The 26,407-nt window shown below is 40.2% G+C and overlaps 1 protein-coding gene across 1 annotated transcript in view; it reads right to left on the bottom strand.

Annotated features, from left to right (window-relative positions):
- IGF2BP3 (insulin like growth factor 2 mRNA binding protein 3) overlaps nt 1-26,407 on the bottom strand; it is a 114,696-nt gene that overhangs the window by 36,416 nt on the left and 51,873 nt on the right. Inside the window, exons 4-5 of the mRNA XM_027738448.2 lie at nt 6,860-6,911; nt 6,704-6,767 (exon numbers count right to left, since the gene is read on the bottom strand). Of these exons, the coding sequence (XP_027594249.1) occupies nt 6,704-6,767; nt 6,860-6,911 (116 nt within the window). The remainder of the gene's footprint in view (nt 1-6,703; nt 6,768-6,859; nt 6,912-26,407) is intronic.

The following is a 26,407-nucleotide window of genomic DNA, read 5'->3' as shown; positions in this document are numbered from 1 at the left end:
TTTGGGTACTGAGGATAACTTGCCCTTGTCTCTCTGGAGTTGAAAGAGCATCCTCAAAATACTCCAGTCGGACAGTAAAGAGCTTACGTGAAAACAAGTAATTTGTGTCTCTGGAACGGTGTTTAATAAGGGCTGGTAATAAATAAGGCTCAAGGCAATGCCAATGAACAAAGAAAGCAAAATATTGAATAACTGATCACTGCTCATTAAATACTTGTGCTAACCAAATGAAACATAGGTCCTCTGGGAATTGAGCAGGAGAGTAATTACTCCCCTAACAGAAGAATCCCTTACAGCATATGGCAAATGAGCTGGATTCAAATTTGGTAAGGCTATTTCAGAGCTGACAATTCTTAACTTTTACTCCACGGACTTTGAAGAACATTTTATTACACAATAAAACACGTTTACAAAACAGTAAGGGCAGTGAGCAGACTAGTGAAACTGGTGTTTCTCTGGATTTATCTCTCAGTTTTTAGTTTCTGGATAAATTTCCAATGCCTGAAAGGCATTTCACTGAAGTTCCTCTCTATGGACATCCTATCTGGGAAAGGGGTCTGGAACCTTTCCTTTTCGTGCAAACATGAACATATTAAGTTCTTGTTGTTTGCAAATATCTGAGACCTTTACTTCTGGGTTGAGTTTTACTGAAATCAACTAGAAAGGTGAATTGCTACCAGGGAGGGGAACAACACTGCCAGACAGTGCAGTGGCACAAGCCCTGTTTCTTTTGGAGTCAAACCTCGAGATGCTGGAGACACGAATACCAACAATTCTGCAAATGTGCTGGTAGGCTCCAATTTGACGTCCATCCCAACTCACTGTCTTCCACACTTTCATCTGACAAGTTCAGACACTGCTTCTTTCCGAAAATGCGTCAGTCTTCTCTGGCTTTAAAACATCTTTGACCAGAATCCCAGCATTAATACAAAACCTTACATTAAATCAGTGCACAAGACTTCTCACTGCTCCTCAGAAGTGGTATGGAAAGAAAAGACTAGGCTTTCTGTTTGCAACCAAGCTACATGCCTATCATGTCTTCACAACAAACGCTTTATAGCAACAACTAGTGCATATATATGTGTATGTATATCTATATATACATTTCTATATGCACCATCCTTTTCCTGGAAAGAAAGTTGGAATTTTTCTACTTAATAACAATTTATAAATTGCTAAATGGTTCCATATGACTATAAGTACCTTAAATTCAATGCAAACTGAGAAAAGTTCATTTGCCATTGTGGAAAATCAATTATGTCAGCAGTGAACAATCCCTGGCCACCAAAGTCATATGATGACATGGAAAAATAACACACTAATTCACCCTGTGAGTCACAGAGTTCTCCATATTTTATAGGCTGACTTATTTTATAATTTGACTTGTTCAAGTGATGAGAAGTCAGAGGAGTCAGTAATTAAATGCTGCTCTCCCAAGCCTTTTGTGGAACTGACATTTTCTGGGTTGGTGGTCCCATATTCTGCACTGATTTGGGCACACACAGTGGAATGCCAAGGTAACTGATTTTCAGTGGATGCACCACATACACAGTTCTGGTGCATTTCTTACACAAGACACAACCCCAGTTTTTGAAAGGTCCCTTTGGCTGTTAAGCCTGGCCTTCACATTCCAGAATTTGACAATCTGCACTAGGTTTTTAACATATTGTCATACATCTTTCTTTAGCTGTTCTGAATTAATTTTTATCAATTTTGTGGTACAAAACTTAGGGCTGGAATTAGGCAATGTCATGACTCAGCAGCTGTTCAGCACCATAACAAACTCAATTTTAGAGGCATCTAGGCACTGCTTCAGGGGTTGAGGAGAAAGATGTGGAAGAAAAACCATGAAGAGACACAAGTGACTAAGAACTATCTTCTAGATGGATGCAGAATTCCTGTGAAACAGCATCTAGGATAGCACTCGCTATCAAGAGAGTCATCCCTGCTCCCTGGGAAAGTCTGAGCCTCAGATAAAAGCAAGCGAATGGTTCTTCAGAGCACTAGAGTCATCTGTTTCAGTCAAAGCTATCATCACTGCTGCAGTCCACCAAAGACACTTTAAATCAAGCTCCTCTTGTGAAGCACACACTCGTATTGACTGACCACCTTGGAAACTCAAATCCAAGTCACAGCAACACCACCTCTGCCTTCCTACAAAGACTCTGCTCTCCCAAACAGGTTGGGAGGGAAGGGGGGGGAAATCTCCTTCCATGACCGCAAGTTAATAAAGGTCAAGCAGATTACCTCTGTCAGAGAGCACTGCTGGTACCTACTGAAACGAACCACAAACCATCTTTTACACAAAGGCTAAAAGCCTTAGTCACTTAATGAGGACAAAGATAGAGAAAAATTCAGTAAACTGCCTCATTAAGAAGTGTCCTCCTGCCCCAAATCATCTTTAAAAATTCCTATTTAGTAGAAGTAGAAAACGTTTCCATTTCATATACCAGCAAGACCCAGTACACAGACATCTCTTAGTGTAGTTCAGAATTTTTTAATAAAACAAATTCATTAAGAGACTGCAATGACTACTGCCTATGTACCAATAAGATGTATAGCAGCCTGGCTTATGTTCATGTAACACCTGCTCAGAAGCAAGAGAATACCTACATAAAAATGAAAGCTTTAAACAAACATTTTGTAAATTCATCACCAAAGTTCTTCCCATCTAAGTTACATCTCACTGCTGTCCTCTCCCTAACAGAGGATATTTGCCCAGCCTTCTCCCTTCTGATGCTAGTGGAGGTTAAACATCCTCGAAAATTATTACAGTGAAAGCACCGAGTCTTTTGCTGGAAATCATTCTTCCACTGATAGCATGATGACACTAAGCACTAGATGGAGAACATATTTCACTCCCACATGCAGTTTGTACATACACCACTTCTCTTTTTTCTTCCCTGAACAGATACATTTGCATACAAGAAGATGGATATACATGGCAAATTTTCTTCGACACGATAATTTTTTTTACATTACATAAAAATACAGTTTTCATTAGTACTTCTGAAAACAAAAAAAAAAAAACAAGTCTAAGCTTATAATCATACACTGCTGAATTTTCACTATAATCGTTCCTATGGCAACATTAGCCCTGACCCACAACGGCATGTAGAAGTATTAGTTATGAGAACTCTCATTCATTCATCAAGGATGCATGTGTGCACACACAGGCATGCAGACAGACTTGTCCTTCACTGAAGGGGTAAAAAAAAAAAAATTCTTTGTCAAGTATTCTAATTAAGAGGTGACCACTAGTGGACTTTAAAAATCCCAGGTAGATCACGTACTAGACACCTACACTGGAACATTTTGGGGAGCAAAAGAGAAGGTGGTGTAACTTTTGAAGGTAACAGGCATAATTTAGGTGGCAGCATGTCACAAGGACACAGGCAGTGTGTCCTGCTGGTTGCAGCCAGGGACTGATATTGGGAGAAGGAGAGGTGTCTTTTGGCAAGCATATCCCAAGCTGCCACAGCACCTGCAGTTGGGTTGTTCAGAATGAATCACAGGTTACAGGTTCTGTCGCTCACCCTCTCCTCTCTTCCAAATACTCCACAACCCACCACGACTTTCACAACTGCATTGCCACAGCAGCGTGCACATGCTTTGTAAGGCCCTCTCCAGTTTCTGAAAAGGACAGCAGCAGGGGTAGTTTGTGAGATGGAACAAATTCCTCCTCCTCCCAAGTAGTTGCAGGAGAGGAGGGGAGGGATGTGGTCACAGAAATACCCTGGTGTTTCCAGCCTTCTCCTTGCTACCCACAGTCCTGGAGAGCGAAGGGTGGTTTTCCAAGGCCCACACATGGCTCCGTGCTTGCTGTACACTCCTCCACAATGCTACCAGGCTCTCCAAAAGCACCTGATTTGCCATGCTGGCTCCCCTGCTCTGGCCACATAGTTGAGGAACAGCATCCTGCTTTTACTGACAAGACAGCCTCCTGCCTCTTCAGCTAGGAAAGAGCTGTCACTACACAGGTCAAAGACACAGACCTCTGTCCCAACTGGAAGCCAGTAACTGTGCACATCTCAGATTTTGGGTGCTGTGTGCTCTAAGACTTCTTTCTCAAAAAGACTGCAGCATTCTTTGATGATTTCAGCTTCCAAGTTAATTTTGAATGCAGCCCTGTATTGAACATGCTGCAACGGCAGTACCAGCCTAGAGGAAAAAACCTCTGTCACAACAACTTAGACTGCAAGATAGAAGAATTCTCACTTTCCCAGCTGGGTGGAACCAAAAGTTTTGTTCAAAAGTATCATCCTCCAAGCAACGCATACCACACTTGTTTAGAACTGCTTATCAAAAGTATCTCTAGGTTTTGTTACAGCACCTTCATTGCACAGTACTGCTGGTACACACCAGCAGGCATGGCAATGCCATACAGCTATCCAGAGGGGACGTAGCCAACTCTGCATGTTTTGTCAGCCAACACTCTGTGAGGTTAGTACGTGCTCTGCAAAAAGTGCGGAAAAGGTGCATTTAGAACTAGGGACCCACTATATGTGTTAGCACAGAAATCTTCAAGTCACGGTGTTTGATCCAAAACTCATGGCAAAGAGCCTCATTTTCCCTAACCAGTTAAATTTCAAACTACAAAGCTTGTTAGCAGCTGCTGACTCCTGACAACTCTAAATAGCTTTTGATAAAGTCAGTTCCTGTTACTGCACGTGCTTCATAGGATGACCAGCACTGCCTTTATCAGCTATCGGCACTTGTACACTGCTCCCTCTCCAGTGCCACTGCTGTTCACCACAGCCAGTTCACATCTGGGAAAACCATTTAACTGAAACAGCATCACAGTCACTATGGAAAAGCCATGCACGTACAGGTCCTGTAATGACCCTTCATTGCAATTTCTCACAGTTTTTTCCATACCTCAATCTAGCCACTTCTCCTACGGATTTCCACATGGTTGCAAGGTCACCTCCTGAACAGAGACAATCTGAGCTAACGTTTTTTTGAACAGAACGTGGACTCATCCACTTAGAAACCCGTATGTCCCTATTAAACCACTCACAAATGCAAATCAAGGTTCCTCTGCTTGCCCTACCTGTTCAAGGGAACCAAACTGGGTCAACATTCAACCTGTATTGCTTCAGGTCCCATGTAACATTCACACTGGATACCAATTCACCTGCTTCGAACTCAAGATGTTTCCAGTCATTGTCACGTGATTTCTTATGCAAAACAAAATTTTATCTTGGATATTTCCTTCACAGTCTTTGCTTATCCCAGCATTTCCTCAGGATTGCTTTTAAAATTTAGCAAGTACAGTTTGAAAGGGGAGAAACTGCACGTTTCTTTTTCAGCTTCAGAAGGGAGTGCACAAGCCCGGGAATCCACATCACAGACAACAGACAGCTCAAAAAAAACATCATGCTTCTTTCCAGGATATTTTTGGTACTTCCTTCTTACATTTGCAGAGGAGGAACTGGCCCACGTAATACTAATCTATAACATTTCACGGTAATTTTCTTCAGAACTAGAAATTCAGCCTTTTTATTAATGACTGGGCAATAGAAGAACCTGAAGAACTTGTTGAACAATTCAGATTTTGAGAAAAGTTAAAGAGGAAATTCAAGGAAAACATTGTTTCCTTCAGCTCCAGTGTATACAGGAGATACCACCGACACAAGTTTCCCATCATATTTGTTTATAATGTACTAACAAGTAACCTAACACTTTGAAAGATTAAATACATGTGTTGCATTCAAGTTACGCACAGATCATAATTACTTAATTATATGTACAAATATTATTTCATTTGTAATTTTGAATTAATGCATACCATAAGCGCACTCTGCATTTTAACTGCTGGTTTTAGTTAGCCACAAGGTGGCAGAAATTTCAAAGTTAAAATAAAAAGATCATTGTAGGCTATGCCATGCGTTCGGTTTTGTTTCACCTACTATGACTAGAAATGGGGAAGTATGCTTATGTCACCAGATTAAAACTTTAAGAACACACAAATCCTTTTTCTGTATGTGGGTAGAAAAGCAAAAGGAAACCTATAGCATAATGCATAATATAAATTTTTAAAGAAAAAGTATTTACAACCACTGATTAAGAAAGTAAAACATTATATTTTAAAATTTTAACATATAGATTAAAAGTTATCAACTATTGAAGATATAAGCAAGCATAAAATATGTGGCCTGAATTTCAAAAACACCAAAAAAGTTATTTTAGGTATTCAGATTATACTTTTTTGCATGTTTGAAAGCAGCATTAAATTTTCTAATCTTAAAAAAAAAAACAAACAACACCTGTCTGTCTTCTGGTTAGCAGCTGCATTCTTCTATTTTTTCCCTGTTATTTTGCTATGATTGTCCATTAAGAAACAGACACAAAAGAATGAACACTGTAAAAGGGTATTGCTAAAACATGGCTAAAAATCATTAAACAGTAACTCCTCTGTCACTGGCAAATTACTAACCTTCTGCCCTCGGCATTCAAATAAGTTTGCTCAATTTTTCTGTTTCTTGAAATTTAAAATTTATTTTTTATCAAAGTGCAAGAAAAGTTGTTGATAAAAATAGTTAATTGAGTAAAGCACACTACACTGGGTGCAGGGAAAACAGACTTTCTTAAAAGTCAATGCTTAACTTATTGTTAAAGTGATGATGTAATTCGAAACGAAGTTGCATATGAATTCCAAAGCGCAAGTCAGATGACAGTAACAACTAAGTAAGATACTTACTGTCTAGCCTGGTCCTTATTGCCGTACGTTACATTTACAACTGCAGTCTCCGTGTCAGTGTTCACTAGAAAGGAAAATGCAATGAAAACAAGTTAAGTTCAATGTGCACTCACTTCCCACTACAAATTTGAAAGCAACTTGAGAGTAGAGCTGTACCTTGCTCACAGTTTTCCACTGTTCCATACTGAGCTAACAAACTGTCCAGCACCTATAAGAGGCAAAAGAAATGACAGATTTAAATTTCAAGGCAGATTAACAAAATAAAAGGCCTGTAAAAACACTAAAATTTGTAAAATAGTTGTATGAGAACATAGATCATTCAAGACAGCCGCTCCAACAAGGAAGAAATGTTAACTGTTCTGGGAAAAACAAGCATACATTGTTTGTATGCTTTTTCTCCTAACAGAAAATCTGCATTTGAAACCTCAATAATGTAAAAATACAGAACATAACTCCAAGAAGTTATGTTCTGAACTGCACCTCCCAAACTTTGAAAATAAACCTCCAAGTTCACCTGTTCTCAAAGTGGGCTAAAGCATAAACAGAAAGAATTAAGAGAAGAGCAAATCTGAGGTGAAACTTTCTCCATGTATTCCAAGAAAACATATCTAATTTTGTCGCTGTTTGGAGTTGTTGGGTTCTTTCCTCACAACACCCTTAGATCATACATAAAAATGTTGTTTTCTTTCTTAGTGGGGCATTGCCTAAATAGACAAGGTAACCAGAATAACCAGCACACCGAGAGCTGTTTCACAATTATTTTGACAGCTTTCCCATAGATCCATTCCAGAGGAACGACTCATAACAGTATCTTCACCATTATTTTAAAGTCACAACTAATTTTTCCCTCAGCAGAAAGCCAGGGAGAAACAGGTAAATGTGTATGACAAGGAGCAAAAGAAATCTGCATGAAGTACTTTTATCTTGTATAATTTCCTTTATTCTAGTCAAATGGAGGATGGAGAAGGCGGAAGAACACAGACTTTTGGGGAAAATCAAGGTGTCAGAGTATTCCAGTAAAAGCATTAAAACACTCACAGTTGTACTGCTTCTAAAATTCATATGGTATATATTTTATTTTCTTCCTGGTGAGAAATAATGTTGCAGAAAACAGTGACTGTGACAGTAACTAGCACAGGACACAAGTACATCATTGTGGTGTGCTGAGTCCTAATGTTTTCTATCGGAAATTAAACTGATTCTGGAGAAGTTCATCATTTACACCAAGAAGTGAAAAAGTAAACTTGCAATCTCTTCTCTGACCAAAGTGTCATTCTCCAGCTAGTCTTTAAAGCCAAAATGTCAGTAGGAAAGGGAAGAAACCCCTTCGGGAACAGGAGGAAACAAGGAAGCAAGGACAGAAGGAAAACAGTTAACATAAAGTTTCTGTGCAGCTTCCCATTGCACTACACTTCCCTTCGCTATATCTAGCAACTGAGTGTGCACAAATCCCCAGCCCTTAAAAACGTAAAATTTAGTCTACGCCCTCACTAGATTAAAAATCCCAGTTTACAATCTATCAATGCACCCTATACTTTGCATGGTATATGTAAGAGACATTTTTAAGATAAGTTTGGGCATATAAACTGCAATTTAAAGACAATTTATATCAGTATAATTTCCACTCTTTACCACCTACTAACATTTAAACTGCACACAGACATTTCAAAGGTAACATTTCAGAACAGATATTTAAAGGCAATGTGGTGCTCACCAAGTTTAAGCAATGCATTACTACTTCTAACTGCAGAATTTCCCCATCCTTCTTGTAGAGACTCTAGTAAGTTTTCTTGGCAACTGTTTTGTTTTCATAGACAAGTTGTTAATTGTCCTCTCCTTCTACAAGTAGAGATTAGCCTAGTCTGAGAGTTTGTCTTTTCAGTTCCCTGAAAAATAACTTTTCTGCCACTCCTCAGATCTGACAATTGGAAACTAAGTGAATGTTTGCTCTGAAATTCACTAAATATTACTGAAGCAGAGATGCTCCAGGGGATTAAAATAAATTAAAAGTCTGTGGAAGATCCTTTTAAGACAATTAAAATGTTGGCACAGATGAGTGGGAGAGTTGTGCGGTCTTGCAGGTCTGCAGCTGTACCTCCACACAAGCCAGGAGAGCCACTACATGCGATTAGAGGAAAGCCTTCTTGCACAGACAGTTTAAGTGATCCATTGAAATCAGGAGATGAACAGAATCTCAGGTGGGGTCAGAGGTTTAAAACAAGAAAAGCAGAGCAAGTCCCTGGCTTAGAGATCCATTCTGAGAAGTTTAGTTGAAATAGGACACTGAAGAGTTCATTAGTCTGATAAAGCAATTCCTTTGTCCCTGCAATATGCCATTTGGCAAAATAAACACTTGAAGAAAAGTAAAAAAATCAGTGTTTACAGAGCCATTGTGCTGTCTACTCTCTTATACGGATCTGAATCATGGGTCATTTACCACCACCACCTGTGTCTCCTAGAACACTTCCATCAACGCTGTCTCCATACAATCCTAAACATCCACTGGTCAGATTATGTGACTAATACATCTGTTCTAGAACAAGCAGAAGTCACAAGCATTGAGGCCATGTTGCTGAGAACACAGCTGTGTTGGGCAGGGCACATCTCAAGGATGAAGGACCACCACCTCCCTAAGATCTTGCTTTATGGTGAACTTGCCACCAGCTGCCTCAAGAGAGGAGCCCCGAAGAGAAGATACAAGGACTCTCTGAAACAACATCTCAACCTTGGTCATACTGATCAACATAACTGGTCTACTCAGGCCTCCAATCGGGAGGTCTGGAGACACACCATCTATAACGCTGCTGATGTCTTTGAGAACGCACGCAGGATCACTCTCGAGGAGAAAAGACAACGCAGAAAGAATCGTGCCTTGCAGAATACACCATCTAAGGAGTCTTTCTGCTGTGCCTTTTGCAACTGGACATGACTATCTCGTATTGGCCTTTTTAGCCACCAACGCACTTGTAACAAACGTGGGTAGAGCCCTTCCCAAATCTTCCTTCGCGAGGCCTAGCCACGATGATGATGACAATATGCCAACACCCATGTCGTACTACACAGCAAGCGTACTACAGCGTAAGCTAAATCTTTAGTTATTACTACGTTTGAACTGTGCTAACCACCAGCTCATACCCACTCTGCCCCAAAGCTGCATCACTTCAAAACAACAGAATTTCTTTATCATCCTTAATCATACAGGAAAAGAGCAAGCTAGAATGCCAGAAGTTTCATGAGAGTTTGCTGGATAATAACTGATATTTTGTAAGGTAGTTCTATATTTAAAGTCACCAGCTTCATCAAGAAAAGAAATACTTTAAAGCTGAATTCACACAACTTTTCGAAGATACTACATTCTCTCAAGAACTACTTTCAGCATGTTTCTGATCAGCCATCAGAAACATCTCAACACACTATCCTTGCATTTGCTCCAAGAAGCCTGAGAACTAAAAGGCTCCTTCCCTGTTACTGCTGAGGAGCAGCCCAGGATGGCACATTCAACATCCCACTCCTCTTCACAAGGAGTTCTCCACTTATGCTATTCCTTAATCCTCTTCTGAGTCATTTCAGTCAGAAATAGTGTCCATCTGGGCTTTAATCCAAGTGATTTGAGTTCCCATGTTCTTAGAAGAGTTGCTTTACCAAACAGATTTATGAAGAGTTTCCTCAAAGGATTGAAGCTTGCTTTAACCGAAATGAGAAACAATCCTCTTCAGTCAAAGACACTTGCTCTCCACAGCACTGTTCTCAGTAGAAACTTGAATTTTCATCACTATCAGCCTCATGCAGCAAGACTTAAAACATGGTAAACACCACAGGGGTGTTTTAATTAGATTGTAGTTAAAATGCACTAGTAGGAAAGTTTCTGCAGCAGTTGAGGTATATGTGTCCATGTGTAAGAAGCAAACTTCATGGGTGAGAACACTTTTAACTGAACCAGCTGATCCAGATGGGAAAAGTCATTGCAGCTGTATTCAAAGCTACGGTAATTCACTTTCAAAACACAGAACTCAATTCCTGCATGTCTTTCTTGCTTCACGTGTATTTACTGCAACAGTTAGTTCCTATACACATCTCTCATTTCTTCATATGTCTCTTTCTCGCTATCTTTTCTCTCTCCCCAAATTTTTCTCCCTAGCCCAAAGCCTCTATTTCTGCTGCAAAACAAACATGTTTTGTTTAAGCTGCTCTTCCGTAACACTCTTCGTGTACAGCCTTGTTGGGCAATCAGAACAAAATTCAAAGCCAAGTTGGTGGTGCAGCAGCAATTCTGATGAGCAGCTGAAAAGTTTATTTGTACAAATATTTAATCTAAGCTAGAAAAAAAAAAAAAAGTCTTTCCTTTTCTTCAGCTCTCCTTCTCGCAGTTGTCTAAATTGGGTCTCCTGCTCTTGTTATAGCACAGATGTCTCTCTCACAAAAAGCTGCAGTCTTATACTGTGGACTTTCATTCATCAGGCTCTAAAAGCCAATTCTGACTTCATTATAAACAGCATTACCCTACACCAAGACCCACAAATCGAGGCTGCTTTACATGGAAAAAAGAAAGAAGGAAACATCACTTTTCAGTAAAGCCAAGCGCTTGATGCACACATTAAAATATCCCTGTTCTCATACAAAATTTCACAGGTTTAGAAGTAGCACCTTTGAACAAATCAGAGCAGTTGTTTTCTGCACTTTCAGAACAGACTATTTCATACACATCACTTTATAGTGCTATAGGATTTGTGTTGTATGCCATAAGCAAATTAGTCTCAAGATATCAGGTCCGCAAGCACAGTTATCCATATTGTTTCTCTCTCACACACACACTTCACAACAGGAACTTCACAGTGGTGCTGTAGAACCTGAAGTTATTTTCTCCACTCATGTAGAGCAAATCCATTAGACCACCACCCTTGTTTCCATGACTTTTGTGCCACATTGACTGGGAGTTAAAATTAGTCAACACAACTGAAATCATAAATAGCAGAGGCAAAGAGAGGCAGGAGGATTAGGGTCATTCAGTAAAAAAGGATACGGAAATATTTGCCTGCAAAGACTTTGAGTGTACTGTGTAAATTAACAAAACCAAACAAAAAACCAAACCAAACCAAAAAAGGACAGGTATCAGGCAACAATATGAGGAAAGAGTAGTTGTGTGGACACATGGCTATTAGATTTAACAGAGGAGGGGTGGGGGTGAAAGAAAACAAAAGAGCCAGGTAAGGAAAGGAGAGTGTGACTAGGTACAAAGCAACGCTGATATCACTCCAGATATCAAGCCTGGCTGAACCATTAATGCCATCTGCACACTTCAGGTACTGTCTTGGTATATTTAAGTCTACAAAAAAAAAAAAAAGCCATAATGCCATTTTCAGTTAATTATATTAATGGAGCCCAACTAGTCTGATGTGGCTTTATTTACCAATAAAGGTAAAAGTCATATCCCCAACAAGGGGCCCAGCTAGCATGACTTTACAAGGAAAATTAAATACGAATAAGCCCCTAATAAATCCTTGAGGAAGCAATCATTTTTGAAAGGTTTAATTGGGTAACACTGCATTGCCTGATTGGTGGCTGTGGTGGACAGGTGAGCTTGGCTCCAAGTTGCCCAGCACACCTCCCAGTCTGGGCAGCCTGTCTGGACTACTGCCACCCATGCAGAGCCCAAAAAGAGCAACTTTGCCCATTTTCACCAAAAAGGAGAATATGTTGGTTCTTTGTAAAGGCAGAGCAGCATTGACATGGAGTATCCAATCCAGCACATGGTCTGCAGGGACACAGTTATTTGTCCAAAACCTTGTGAAGGCATTTGAATAGGCAAAGCCAGTCTGCAATGGCTCAATGCATTGCAGCATGTGGTGATGGTGTTTTTCATCCTGTAGGCCCTCCAATACCCAGTTTACTGTCTCATGAAACCATGACCATAGTCTGGAAGAATCAGAAAAATAAGCCTGGAAGCTGCTGGAGTCATTGTTTGCACACACCAGAAAGGCAGCGCCTGAAAACAATAACTCTGGCTTATTTACCACATCCCATACAAACCCTGGAGTGAATTCTTCTCCTGGGAACTTACAGTTATATCCAAATGTTCAAAACTAATAATAAGTTTACCCTATAATACAATTCTGTTTAGGTGGCATTACCAGGGTTTTAAGAATGTAATGCTGAACCACAGAGAACAAAGACAAAATTGTCAAAGGGACTTCTAATTGAGTGACCAATTTGGACACCAAGGGCTTGATTTTCCACAGTGCTCAGCACGTCTGCCTGTTCAAAGGGCAGCTTCAAAGCCACTTTTGGTAGTAAGGAGAACACGGCACTTCTGCAAGACCTCTGGCTCATCACAAGACAAGCTGAAGACAAGGCACACACTTAGCAACTAACAGTGACTTTTGTTTAAGAAGTTAGCACAGCACCGGAGACTAGAACGTGCAGGATTCAGTTTGCCATGGCAACATTCAATTCCCCTAACCAAAAGGGTCTGTCTTCCTCAAAGTCCTCAACTTGCTCCAAAATTAAGAAAGCATGTGGTGAGTAAACTGGGTCACAACTCTTACAAGACTAATCATCTTCACTGCACAGGCTGGACTTGTGACAGCAGAGCCATCCTCTGGCCTAAGCCAAAGTCTCTCCCTGCAGTGCAAAGAGCAAACATAGGTCCCTATTTACCTTGCTCTCATTATGGAACATCTGAAATGCTCAATTAAAAAAACTGGGGTAAGTGATGATGTGAACCATGACAATTTTGGTGTTTCAAATTAACCAAAAGATAGACAGCAACTGAAAAGAGGTCTCAAGAGCACCACATGCAGCCATGACTACAACTATTGTAACTAACTCTACATACCACATATGTTTGTAAGTATTTCCAGATAGTACTGCTGGACCATTTAAATTTTTATATATACACACATCCACCCACTTCTGTATATAAAATAAAAAAGGTAACAGAAAGAGAGTGGACTAAATGCTTTAAAACTGGTATTCAAAAACAACATTTAAAAGAACCCGCCCTGAATCTGTTAAGTCAAAAATTGTTTGAAGTATAATTTACATGATTTACCAGTGGAAGAAGGTTGGCTTCTAAAAAAAAAAAAAATTAAGCAATGCAACAGGTATAAGCAACATGGTAAATCATTACAGATCAACATCAGTACCAGAACTCCCTCTCCCTTTTTTTATATAACAATTCACACAATCGAAAAATTCACTGAGAGAATATTCTAATGAAACCCTGAAAATAGAAGAAATTGAAAAAGAAATTTTTAGGCTACAGAATTAGCCCAGGTACTGAATGTAGCACACAAAAAGTTCTCCTGTGCTTTCATGTTCCCACATTACCCTAAACTGGAAACAGTCTCTTAAATGTGTGATAGGGAGGAAAGATTAGTATGGATTACACTAAGGAGGTATGTGATGGGGGGAAAAAAAACCCATAGTATCCAGGCAGATAAATAGCATTAAATGGTCTGCAAGGCTAAAAAAAGTACTTGAGAAATGTTTAAGAGAAAGGTAAAAAAATGCCACTTATTAGATGCATGGGTGGCCTCCTTCACAAAGAGATTAAAGGGAACAGGATAATTCAGTTTGGAAAGGAGTGAGAGGGAATATGATACAGGTATTATGAAATAACGAATCATGTAGAGATGGCCAAATTGGCAGCTTCTATTCACCCTTCATGTAAATTAAATGAAAACAAGTTTGAAAACACAGAAATAAGTATTTATGCAACATTATCTGAAACACCATTAAGCACTGCACAATATCTGCTACAATACTTCATTAATCTTCCCTCTCTTTACAGTAAAGGTGTAACTTCAAGAGCAGCTTCAGATAACATTGGAGTTTATGAACAGGTTTGCACTAATGCAAGTGCTCCTGATTCAGTCCCCATTCTTATTTCCTGAAAATTAAAAAGCACCATCACACAGACTGGTCCTTAAAGGAGGAACTGCTGTTTTATGCAGCTAATCCCCTTTCCCAGAATCTCTGCATGGGCACTGTTGGGGCCCCATCCTCCTCAGGCAGACGGGCTACCAGGACACTTCTGCGGCTCGGCATGAGGAAAGGATCACATGCCGGGCTGGCAGATGGGTGTTGTCAAACGTAGTAGGATGCAGCAGCAACACTAGTGTTCATCTGCCTCCTCTTGCATTGAGGCGGCCAGTTTAAGTGGAAACACTTGTCACTACTTCCACGATCTCATTTGTAGTTTGCCAAAGGGAAGGAAAAAAAAGAGCTATAAAAGCATTACTATCCAGTGAACACCCACTGCCCAACTCTGATTAAACGATAGACTACACAAAAGCAAGGGAGCCAGCAAATTTTTAAAGAATGTTTGGAAAAGACACAGGGATAAAGGATGATTTTTCTGCTTTACTCACAGCACTATACCAAAATACAATTGGTGCCTTATAGGCAGTTTCAACACTTTCCTGTGAAGGCATCGGGCACCGGTCTCCGTCAAGAAGCCGACAGCTCAGCCCCACAGTGAGAGCTGCAGTGTCCTGCTCCAGGCAATGAAAACTAGAACAGAAACGGTTACGGTTTTTTCCTTTCCCCTTCAGCCTTTTGGTCCTCTCAGTTTTGCTAACTCCATGTCATTAGAGAAAAAGTGTTCTTTTTAATTGCAAAATTTATTAGGGAAAATTATACTTCTCCCATACGCTTTACTCTCTTCCGTGCGTGTGTGCACAAAAATAGCACTTTTAAAAGGTATTCTGTAGCTATTTAAAAGTCTTGATGCCACTTCATACTGCTCTACAAGGCTAGTGCTAGCCTGATATTTCTAGTTTCAACATAATAATAGTTTGTTCATTTAAAAAATGCTTTCTATAAAGCTGGAATGCTGCAATTATAAGAGATATCTGTCAAACTGAAAAAAAAAAAATCAATTTTCAGACCATCTTTTGGAACCTATCAACAATTACAAATTCCAAGAAATCTCTCCACAAGAGCACAGGCATAATTCAAGAAGAGGCCATATGTATGAAAAGGGTTCCCTCTGGTACAGGTATGACAGTGCATTACAGAGACAGAGCCAAGTCAGTGCTTGATACCAGGGAATCTTTCCTGGGAAGGTTGTCCCAGAATTTAACATAAAGAATTTCCTCTAAGATCTGCTTGTAACTATCCAAAAACGATAGAGGGAATAACAGAGGCAAATCCTGTAAAATTGATTTAATTCACAGATTAGGGCAGATAAAGAGGAATTATATTAGAACTCAGATGGAGATCACATCTGAAACATCCCCTCTATTGTGCACAAGATGCAAGATGACAAGCTTTCGGGAAAAAGAATTCTTAACAGTCACTTTATGAATACCTTCAATCTCTTTATAACGAGGAAAAACTATAAAAAGATTGAAGCATTTTTCTGGAGTTATAAGACTCCCCTTTCCCCTTTTTAAAATGGTCATACATAAGATGCCTGCCATGCCTTTGGCTTCACAGCAGTCCTACTAAAGTACGGCACTACTATTGACCAGACACACCAGGTTTGGCCTCTAAACAACAAGGCTCTGAAATACAAGAGACTACTGAAGGGAGGGAATTGTTATCTGCATTTACTGAGGCTTACAGACATGTTGTTGCATATTCTCATACAAAGCTTTCCTTTGAGCTATCAGTGCATGTCACTTGTCTCATCTCCCTAGTTATCTTGCTGGCATGACAAAACACCTGTACCTGAATGCAGAACCACCAGCAGCAGACTCATAACTCACAGGGCAGCCCAGTTACTTGAGTAGTTGCAACAGCTACACCTGAAATTGCAAAAGTCATCCCCACAACTGGAGAAAGTTTTTTTTTTTCTTAACCCACCTCTCCTGTTTTATATGGCTATTTCCAGGGAGAGGGAAGGAAAGAGGACAACCTTATCTAGTCCCTGCTGTGGGGACCAGGCAACAAAAGTAGGGGAGGTTGTAGCAGGACTCAAGAACTCAAACTTGGGATCAAACACAAGCAAAAGTTACATACACTTTAGGAGTGATCTTGGTAGAACAAGTACCCTGCCTTCAAGCGCTTGAGTTACTTCAGCTGCAGAATTGAACTGAAATAAAGTAAAGGTCTCCACAGTGCTAACACAGAGGTGAGAGCTTTGCAAACAACTATGTGCTGTCAAAGCCTTCAGACTGCAAAAACATGAACCTCGGAGCAAAGGGGAAACAGAGGAATTTTGAGTGCAGAAAATTTCTCTAGTAAAACACATTATCTAGCAGCTACCTAACTAGTCAAATAGTAATAAAAATGAAAGTATACATATTTTCAACACTCAAAACCAAGTTATTCAAACCTCCCTTAAAAGGATATTACTTTGAAATTCTGTTAAACACAGATTTACTGAGATCTACGAGATTTCCAAGTCTACCTTAAAGAATCCCAGCATTAAGGCCAACTCATGTACTAATCTGAAAGATAAGATTTAAGAGGATGTTTACAAATAGCCATAAACTTCTGAATGCAATTATCTAACACAGAAATTAAGATTGCAAGAGATGCACTATGCTAATACAATTTGACCTATATATGCCCAAACAAAACAATTCAGAGTGTGAATGCTACGTGCTAACTGACAGCTTAGAGACTATAAATCACTTTCAAGAGTCAATTTTGAAGGAGAGTCGAATGACAAGTAAGATGACTGGAACAATTCAAGGAGAATGGTCATAGCTAAATGAGCTAATTACACCTAAAGTGGAAGAGTGATCTGTTTCCATCTACTTGCATTCAGAGCCCTCTACAAAGAGGTAAAAGAATTTTCTGTTTGCAGCCTTGCAGGATGCAATTCAGTCACCAGCAAGTTCTCAACTCTGAAGTTTATTGTTCAGCCTCATCATTAATAAAACTAGAATATGTTTTTCCTTCTTATAAAGGGACAATGAAAGAGATGCAATCACGAAGGAAGAAAGTTTACACCGTTCCACTCACTTTGCAGTTATTATTACTCTGTAGTTGCACAGACCTGAAAACCAAAATACCCTCATACCTCATAAGCATTGGAATTCATAGAGGAAAGGGGGAATACTAAACAACATGGATGATATATGTTTTGGGGTTGTTTGTTTTTCCTTTATTCATCATTTATTCAAAAAGAATTGCTTGCCTAGAACACCATTAATTGTCTGCTATTCCTCAGACTTACTTATAAAAAGCAGAAGAAATCAAATACAGCACAACAGAGGTCTGCTCTATTCTTACTGGCTTCAGCGGCCCTACAGGAAAGTTTAGACTCAAGTCTCTGTCTTCTACTTTGTTCCTAAATTTTAAATTCAACTAATCCTTTCTGCTGAACACACCAGGCTTTAGCAGCTAAAAAAACAGTAGAGCTGTTCTTTGCTAAAGTCGTCCGTGTGCCAGCATCTGAGCACTTTCATAACATCAGATGCTAGACTGATACTCCCAGTTTTGAGAAAAACCATCACAAACCTGCTATTTTACAGAAACCTGGACGCTTAATTTGGATGCAAACTCTTTCTTATGCTCTGAATCAGGCACTGCAAGTATTTGAATAAGTGGCTCTAGTCGTGTTTCACTGTTGTTCCATAAGTAGCTGCACAAGCTGTCCTCTGCTTAAAAGTACTTTAACTCTCTACAGCAATAGTCCCCTGAACATTAATCAAAACCATCTCTAGTAGTAATAAATTTGGACTAAAGGTGAAGAATACCGCAAAGCATGGAGAAGTTGTATGCCATTTACCAGTTTCACATTTACTGTACAATAAACTATCTTCCCTTGTCAAAATAACTCCCTCTCCTTAAGCTTAAAATTTAAATTTTTTGACATTTAAAAAGCCAGCACTGTTTAAAATAAGGGAAGTGGGAGTGTAAATCCCCAGTATACGCCTGTATGAATGCACACTTCATTCTGATTTTTCACTGATTCATAGCTAAATACTCAGCCCAACAGAAGGGGAGCTAGATTTTTAGGCACAGAGGGAAAGAGTACTTCAGTGCTTTGCTATTGACATGGAAAGAAAGAGGAGGCGGTGTAAGAGGAACTAAGAAATCTTGGTTATTCGCCTGTTGAATATTTAGGGAGCCACAGCTCTTAAATCCCTGCTCATGGCATCTGGATGAGAATGAAACGTGCTACTTGGAGCTGAGCATAGCAAGTAGATGCTGAGAGCAGTAGTAGGAGACTGCTAGAGCAGAGGAAAATTTTATATCCAACCATTAGCGGCACTCACCTCTTGCATTAGATCAGCAGCTGTGTGTAACAAGCAGCAAAAAACCAGGGTGGCCCAAAGAGCTTGCAGGTGTAGGCAATGGGTGTCTGGGTATCAAAATAAAGAATAGGTGGCCCAAGTGCTGAAGGAAGTGTAACCCAGTTGGGAGGCTGGGGAGATCATGAATGGACCCAAGGACCCGGGGCCCAGCCATTGCCCAGTCTTCTGGGGATGGAGATGAAGAGCGAGGCAGGAGAGCTCAAGAGAGATTTCACAGGGAACATGATCTATGCCTTGTAGAAAAGGACATTGGTGAAGTCTCCAGCTATCATAGAAGTAATAAGTACTAGAGATGCTTGTAAAATATGAGGGGCATCATAAAAGCTCTCAAAAAAAAAATCTGAACAAGAGACTTTAGTGATAAGCAGCATCACAATCAGATTAGAAGAAAGGAGCAGATAGGAACATTAGCATCCCAGGTCAGTGACCACTCAAAAACAGCTTCTGAGTGCAAGGGAATATAGGATGAACATAAATGAGAGGCGGAGACATGCAGTAGCAGAAGCCTCAGTAGTCAACTAATACACTCCCTTACAACCACATACCATCACACACACCCCCTCCCCAAAGCTCGGTTTCAGGGAGATGGAAACAGCTCGGCATGCAGAAGCAGTCATATACAAGAGGCCTTGAAGCCAGAAAGCATGAAGCTACACAGATGACATGATTTTCATCAACCAGATACTTGAAAGGGAGAAAATCAAAAGCATGACAGAGACCCTCTAAGAAAGCATGGCAGAGCTGTGCTCAGCATAGAGATGCTCCAAGATGGTCTTCAGATATGAGTCAACTGAATAAAGCTGGGCCTGTTACACATATTCTACTATAAAGACAGGTTCTTAAGTTATGAATAATGAACACGAGTCACATACAGCACAGCATCCCAGAAGAGATGAGAAATAGTTATAATGCTAAAAAAACCACACAAAACCCCAAACCAGAAACTAGAAAGCAAACTTCCCAATAAGCAATGAGAATGTGTCAGGACCTCTAAATAAAACATGGACACTGAATGTGGAGAACAGGCTTCTGCATCAGCACAGCTCCTGGAAGCACTACAAATGGCACCTCTCTGCTGACTTACTGCTCCAAACTGCAAGGCAGGAGGAGAAGCCGAGGGCAACCCGTTTTTTTTACTTTAAAAAAGAAAGTGTTCTACATATTGGGGACCTTTTACCAACATTTAAGGTCTTTTACTTTAAGCAAATCTGAGAGGTTCAGACTAAGCGGCTGCCATATTGTCCCCTCCAGGACATCACAACGTCCCTGGCAGCAGGACTGACAACACTAGAAGAATTGCTGCCAGGTACAGAGGCAAGCTTAGAAACCTGAACACCCTTGGCTAGAATTTCAAGTCCAAACACTCTATACCACCCCAAAAATACATATGAGCATTTGGCCATTCTTCCACATAGCAACAGTAAAATCACTCTTCCCTCTGCTTACTTGAGAGCATGCTTAACTTTCAAACCAGCATAAATAGTAAGCTCAGCTATGGCAGAAAAAAAAAATTATGGGATGGGGTAACATGGCTGAGTGTGCTGCAACAGCCTGTGGAAAGCAATACCCCATGAGGTCTGGCAGCAGATCAAGGGCAGTCACTTCAGTTGCTTTTCAGATTATATAGCTTTGTGAAATTATTTTGGTAATATTCAGCCTTCTAAAAACCTCTCTATGGAAAGTGGTCTTTTCCAGTCCCTTATTGTTGAGCTCTTACCCACCAGTGCACAATGCGCTACTGTAGTTGTGCTGGCTACCATGCCAGCAGCACAGTAGTGGTACATACTGCCGAACCAATGAGACCAGCCCAGAACATGAGGAATGTCTCCCTTTCCAGCCTCCTCTTTAATTTTAGTGCTCACGCAGCTCTGCTGCCAGAGCAGGCCATGCCAGGCCGATATTTGATTTGTAAACAGACACTCCAACATGCTCATCTTAGCTGCAGGCTCCAAGTTATCTGCTGCTATTCCCAACTAGCATGCAGGAAGATTTCTGCGTGTAACCTTATCTGCAATGGTGCGCTTTCACAAGAAAGAGGTAGACGGTTAAATATATTTTGGTTATTATACTGGTTTTTCCTCAAAGAAGGCGAGGGGAGGGAACCCAACCCAAACTTTTCCTTTGTCACCCTCCAGCCTGGGTTCTGGGGTGTTCAGGAACAAAAGCACAATTAAGGCAGAAACACTTTGCCTCTGCACACTAAAACATGCACAGGGTGTGTCCTCTTTATGTTTAATAAAGGCTCTTGTGATTTCCAATATGATAAAGGAATCACCTCAGGGTTAACGCTCTGAAAGTATGAGTAGAAGGTGACCAGGAAACATACAAGTTTCACTCCTTGCATTGTCTCCCACCAGTACAGTGCAGGGCGCACCTTAACCTCTATCAGCAGCAGCTATCACAGAGCAGCTCCTGCAGTGTACACCAGGAACTATCATAGATAAACTTAACATTTAAAAATTACCTTGGACCCACCTTCTTCTGGCAGCTATTTAGATACAGAGTTTCAGATACCCCATTTCAGTCAACTGGAGCCTTCTGAGGTTAAACTTATAAAAGTGTTCATTTTATGTTCATTTCTGCATGCTCAGAGACAGACAAGACAGATTTCACTTTCAATTTGCCTGGATTTTTTTTTTCTTGACCCTTTCAGAAGAATCATCACAAGAATGGACATCCATAGAGATGTCAGCAACTTATTTCCAGATGAGAAAAAGACCACACCTTCTGGACAGATGGACCAACTGGCTCCACTCTCATCCATCCTTCCCTTGAAGTCACCTCAGTGCTAACCTGTAGTGTTTCTTTTGTTTGTTTTCTCTTCTGTGAGTTTTGCTTAAAACTCAAGGACACAAGTTTTCCTTCAGTACATTTACAAGAAGAGCAGGGGATCATATATGAACAGATCTAATATGAGATAACCAAGTAGTAACAAGAAGCTCAAAGTAGCAGTGGGCTTTCTGGGGGGAATCAGAAATCATTCATTCCTCTGCTCTTCCACCCCACCCCTACCTTTTTTCTTTTTCTTTTTTTTTTTTTAAGCAGAAAAGCAAAAGTTACCTCAATAAGTTCTTTTTTCCCCAATATCTCACCAGAGAAGAAATGTGCACATGCCACTAATAGAGAACCTAAGTCCCTGGAGAATGATGCCTGTATAAGATTATGTTCCTCACTGTTTGGGCTTTGTTAAAACTCCCATTAAAATCTTCAGTGCTTATGGTATTTTTATACCTTCAGACAAGAAATCAGGAAATAATAACTCAAGAGATCTCCATCCAAATTCTGGGAAAAGGAAGCCTGATTTATCTGCACTCTGACTGCCTCTGTGACTACATGCTACATAAATAATCAGTCATTAATTTTTAAAAAAGCCAACAAATAAGCATTACCCACTTCCTCTCATCTGTTCCTTGTTACAGTGTAGGTATCAATGCCTTCAGCTGGCTTTTCATCACAGGAGAAATGCTAAAGGTAGGCTTTAACAAGAAGAATATGAAGACAGTGAAGATATTTGTCATATTAACCATGTTAGCATGTTCTCCTAGAAACCTCTTACAAAAACATTCAGACTGGTTTTCTGCAGTCGACAGACGTAAGTCTTAGAAAATCCATCCTCAGGATAATTTAAAGAATTTGTTCACAGAAGTGGTCCAGCCCTCCATTTCTCTCTGCACTCCTGCACAGGTCTTTACTACCACTGCTACAGATGTGGATTACAGCTGCTTGTGCTTGAATACATGCAGCTGACTATATACTTTTTCTAGGAGTTTAAATAGCTTCCTTCCACTGTGTACAAATGCGTATCTACACACACAACATAGTATACATATTCATTCATATCCCTCCCACTTGCAGGATAGCAGGACTCAGCATGGAAGAGCAAGCTGATAAGAGAAGCTGCTTCAGGTGTCAAAGTATAGGTTGTGGGATGTGTACACAGCACACACACCTCAAAGAGCCCTGCACAGCAGCAGCATAAGATGAATAATGGTCACTTCACTCACAATTGGTTCATTTAAAAAGTGACATCCCAAAGTCAGGTAGGACACATGGAATATTGTTTACTGAATTCAGCATCTTGTCATAGCATTATGTGTTTATTAGGATAAATTCAGTTCAAGCTGACTTTCTGAAGGTATTCAAAACTAAATACTCCTCAGGCAAAACGGAAAAATACATGACTAGATCTCACATCAACAGCTGAGAGCAAGTCTACCAGTAACAGTTTTAAAACATGACAGAAACACCAAAAATGACTAATTTAGAAAAAGGTGTACAGTAGCCCCATGCACTGGCAGGCTTCTTGTGCATCTTACTGTGAGACAGAAACCCTGAACCCTGTACACATACAAACCCTGTACATATGTTCCCTTATCTTAATATTGAGGCTTCTGTGGTGTTTTCCCCACACAGACAAATGGTGACATTGTCCTTCAAAGCGGACAATGTCAATACGGACACACTGAAAGTTACATGCAGAGGTTATTGACTTAAAGTTCAAGTGCTTTCAACGACCTTCTGTATCTGCTGAAATTCAGTCAATTCAACCACCACTGTTCGTGCCACAGCAGAACTGCAGCTGCAGTCTACAACCTGCCTCATGACAGCGCAGCTACCTGGTGTCAAAACCAAGACTGGTCTGACGAATCAGATCCTTGACTGAAGTTGGCTTTAACTTTTGGTGTGGCCCCCAAATTCCAAAAACAGCTATATGAAACACCATTACTAGAGCTATTAAAGGTCTAAACAAGTCATTTTATCCAGCATAAGCTACAATCAGCTACACCTCAGCAATTTCAAGCCAATGTTTGAGTCTGTATCACTGGAGTACAGGTGACTTTTAGACACTCACCACTACAGACACCCTTCCCATATCACCATAGACTTTATACTTATTAAAACGTCTACCATTTCACAGCAGATAATAAAAGATTTGATGCACTTGAAGACTTTCATCTTTACAGAGGGCAGTGAAAATACTTAATGACCTTAGTTCTTCCTTGGAGGTCAGGTTTTACTTGTCCTGCTGGAGATGCCTTCAAATTGGTCCACATACTTTTTACAATGGCACAAAGAGCAAACCCAGAGCTCCAGAGGGACTTGGCTAAAGAGACTAATGTGACAGAAGTAGCTGAGAAAAGGATGTTCACCTCAAAGAAGATGGTAGTGTGAAGTAAGGGGAAATACCTACAGCCATTCCACTCAGCACTGGGAAAATATCATCCGTTAAAACTCTTGTCTCTACAAATATAATTTGATATATCAGTAACTGGTTTAGGGTAAGCCTACATTCATCAAATCATTGAATAAATTTCACTTTTAAATCATCCAAGATACTTCAGAAAGTGAATGTTTAGACTCTGCACTTCATCATTCTCTATTGCTTTAGAAACAGTACCAAGGTGTTTGCAAGCTCCTTAGTTTCATTCTCAGTTTGAGCCAACTGTGAAGAGCAAGTTATGCAGCATTAAAAGACAGAAATGGGGTTGTAAAGCAAAACATGATTCATTAATATAAATCTGTACATGAGCACAAAACATCAGCATCCATCTATTATACAGTTCACATACCAGGAGAGCAAACATGTACATCTATGAAAGCACACACTTAAAATACAAAACATGTAAGAAAAAAAGCAATATTACAAGAACATACCTTTTCTCTCATTTATTTTTTCCAAATCTACTTCCTATTGTGCTCTTAAATGGAAATGAAGAGCATTGTAGAAGTAGTATCAAGTAGGTGTGCAGTGGTTTGAAGAAAAAGGGAAAACAAAGCTCTAGACCAGGTGAATGCTAAGGTTACAATAGAACTGACCACAGCTGTAAGTAGTAAAGAACAGAGAAGGTTTGGGTTACCAGTTTGTAGGTTGAAGGGTTTTTGCACTTAATTTTTTTGCCCCCCTCTTTTTTTTTAAGATTCTATAAAATGGCAATGAGGATTGACCACAAAAAGCTTAACACTCGGAGTACTGCAGAACAGGAAGGGTCAACACCTTTACCACTTGTGCCATGAACACAACAGGCAACAACCTGAGTTTGTAACAGAGGTGTACCAAGATACAATAGCGCAAACTAAAAAATGCATTAACACTTAACAATAATCAGCTTTGAAAAAATAAAATTATTATTAAATTTGCTTTAAAAGTTTAAGGCAATCTTGTAATCCCAGCTTTAAAGCTATAAAAAGCTTTAATTGCAACATGCAAGTACACATCACCAGCACATGACCTGCAAGAAGAGCTATGAGAATACCAGGCAGGAAACTATCTGTATGTCTGTCCTTCATCTGTTACACCAGGAGGAAAGAGCAGACAGTCACTCTAAACCTTTCAATTAAACATTCATTTTCTAACCATTAGAGAGAAGACAAATGGTTCAAGTTCTGGAGTTACCAACTGCAAGCTTAACTAGAACCATAATTACAAAATTCCAAGTGGTAAATTATGCATGGAGAGGCTGAAATATTCTGTTTTCTCATGTAAAATACAATCACCTCTTCACACTGTCCAATAATAATAAAACTGAATAAATGTTCCACTGTGTATACCTCTAAATTATCCCATGACAAGTATAAGTTGTGCTGTAACAGTGGTTACAAACCACCAATCAGATCAAAAAAAGTGCATAGTTTTCCAACTTGGATGTAAAAACTTAGATTCCTTAATCCAGAACAAGTCAGCAGAAAAGCTCAGCACCCCTACCATTCTCAGCAGAGACAGTAAATATTCCAGATCCTCAAAAGGGGTCCAATCTTACTTATTTGGCTTTAGGAAACAATCCTTCAGAGCAGGTATATTGGGATTTATTTTTTTCACCTGTCAGCTGCTAGATAAAGAAAGCTGCACAGTTCTCTACTAGGCATCACCAAGAAGAATTGCATCTGTGCAACCTTTAAATATGCAGGCAACTATACGAACAGCACTTGCACACAGCTCCGAGTCTAATAATGAACACGCAGTTGTAAATCTGGTATGAACCAGACCACGTGAGGATATGGCCATCTGTACAACGACTGCAACGCACGTTACTGGTGAAGCGCGTGGTGCTCTTCCCTCATTAAAAACACCAGCACAAAACCATATATGTGAAGCACATGCCTGTTTACAACAATAATTCCCCCAGAAAAGCTCAGAAGACCGCAAAGTTGGCGACAAGATAGAGCAGTTCAGCCTCATGCAGCTGTGTGAAGTGTCATGAGAATGAGCTCATGCCCTGCAACGCTTGTCCGTGCCGAGGAGGCTGCGCTCGCAGCACACACGAGCAAAACCAGACCCCAAGGCTTCTCACTCAGGAACACCTGGTACTGGCTGTGGAAGGCAGAGCTTCATTTTGACCACACACCTCAGAGCAAAGTAGGCACATGAGAAGCGAGAACGTATGCCTTGCAATCAAGAGAGAGGAGAGAGAAAGTCTGAGGCGGGAGTCAGACATGTGCCTGCAGCTTCACCAGCAGCAGCCCATGTTCTCCTGCACCACAGCTTCATGCTGCA

The sequence above is a fragment of the Pipra filicauda genome, unplaced genomic scaffold (genome assembly GCF_003945595.2).
Source record: "Pipra filicauda isolate LSUMZ 115617 unplaced genomic scaffold, ASM394559v2 scaffold88_size2543281_pilon, whole genome shotgun sequence".
NCBI classification, from domain to species: domain Eukaryota; kingdom Metazoa; phylum Chordata; class Aves; order Passeriformes; family Pipridae; genus Pipra; species Pipra filicauda.
Note: the sequence above shows the minus strand (reverse complement) of the source record. Positions and strands in the feature narration are given on the sequence as shown.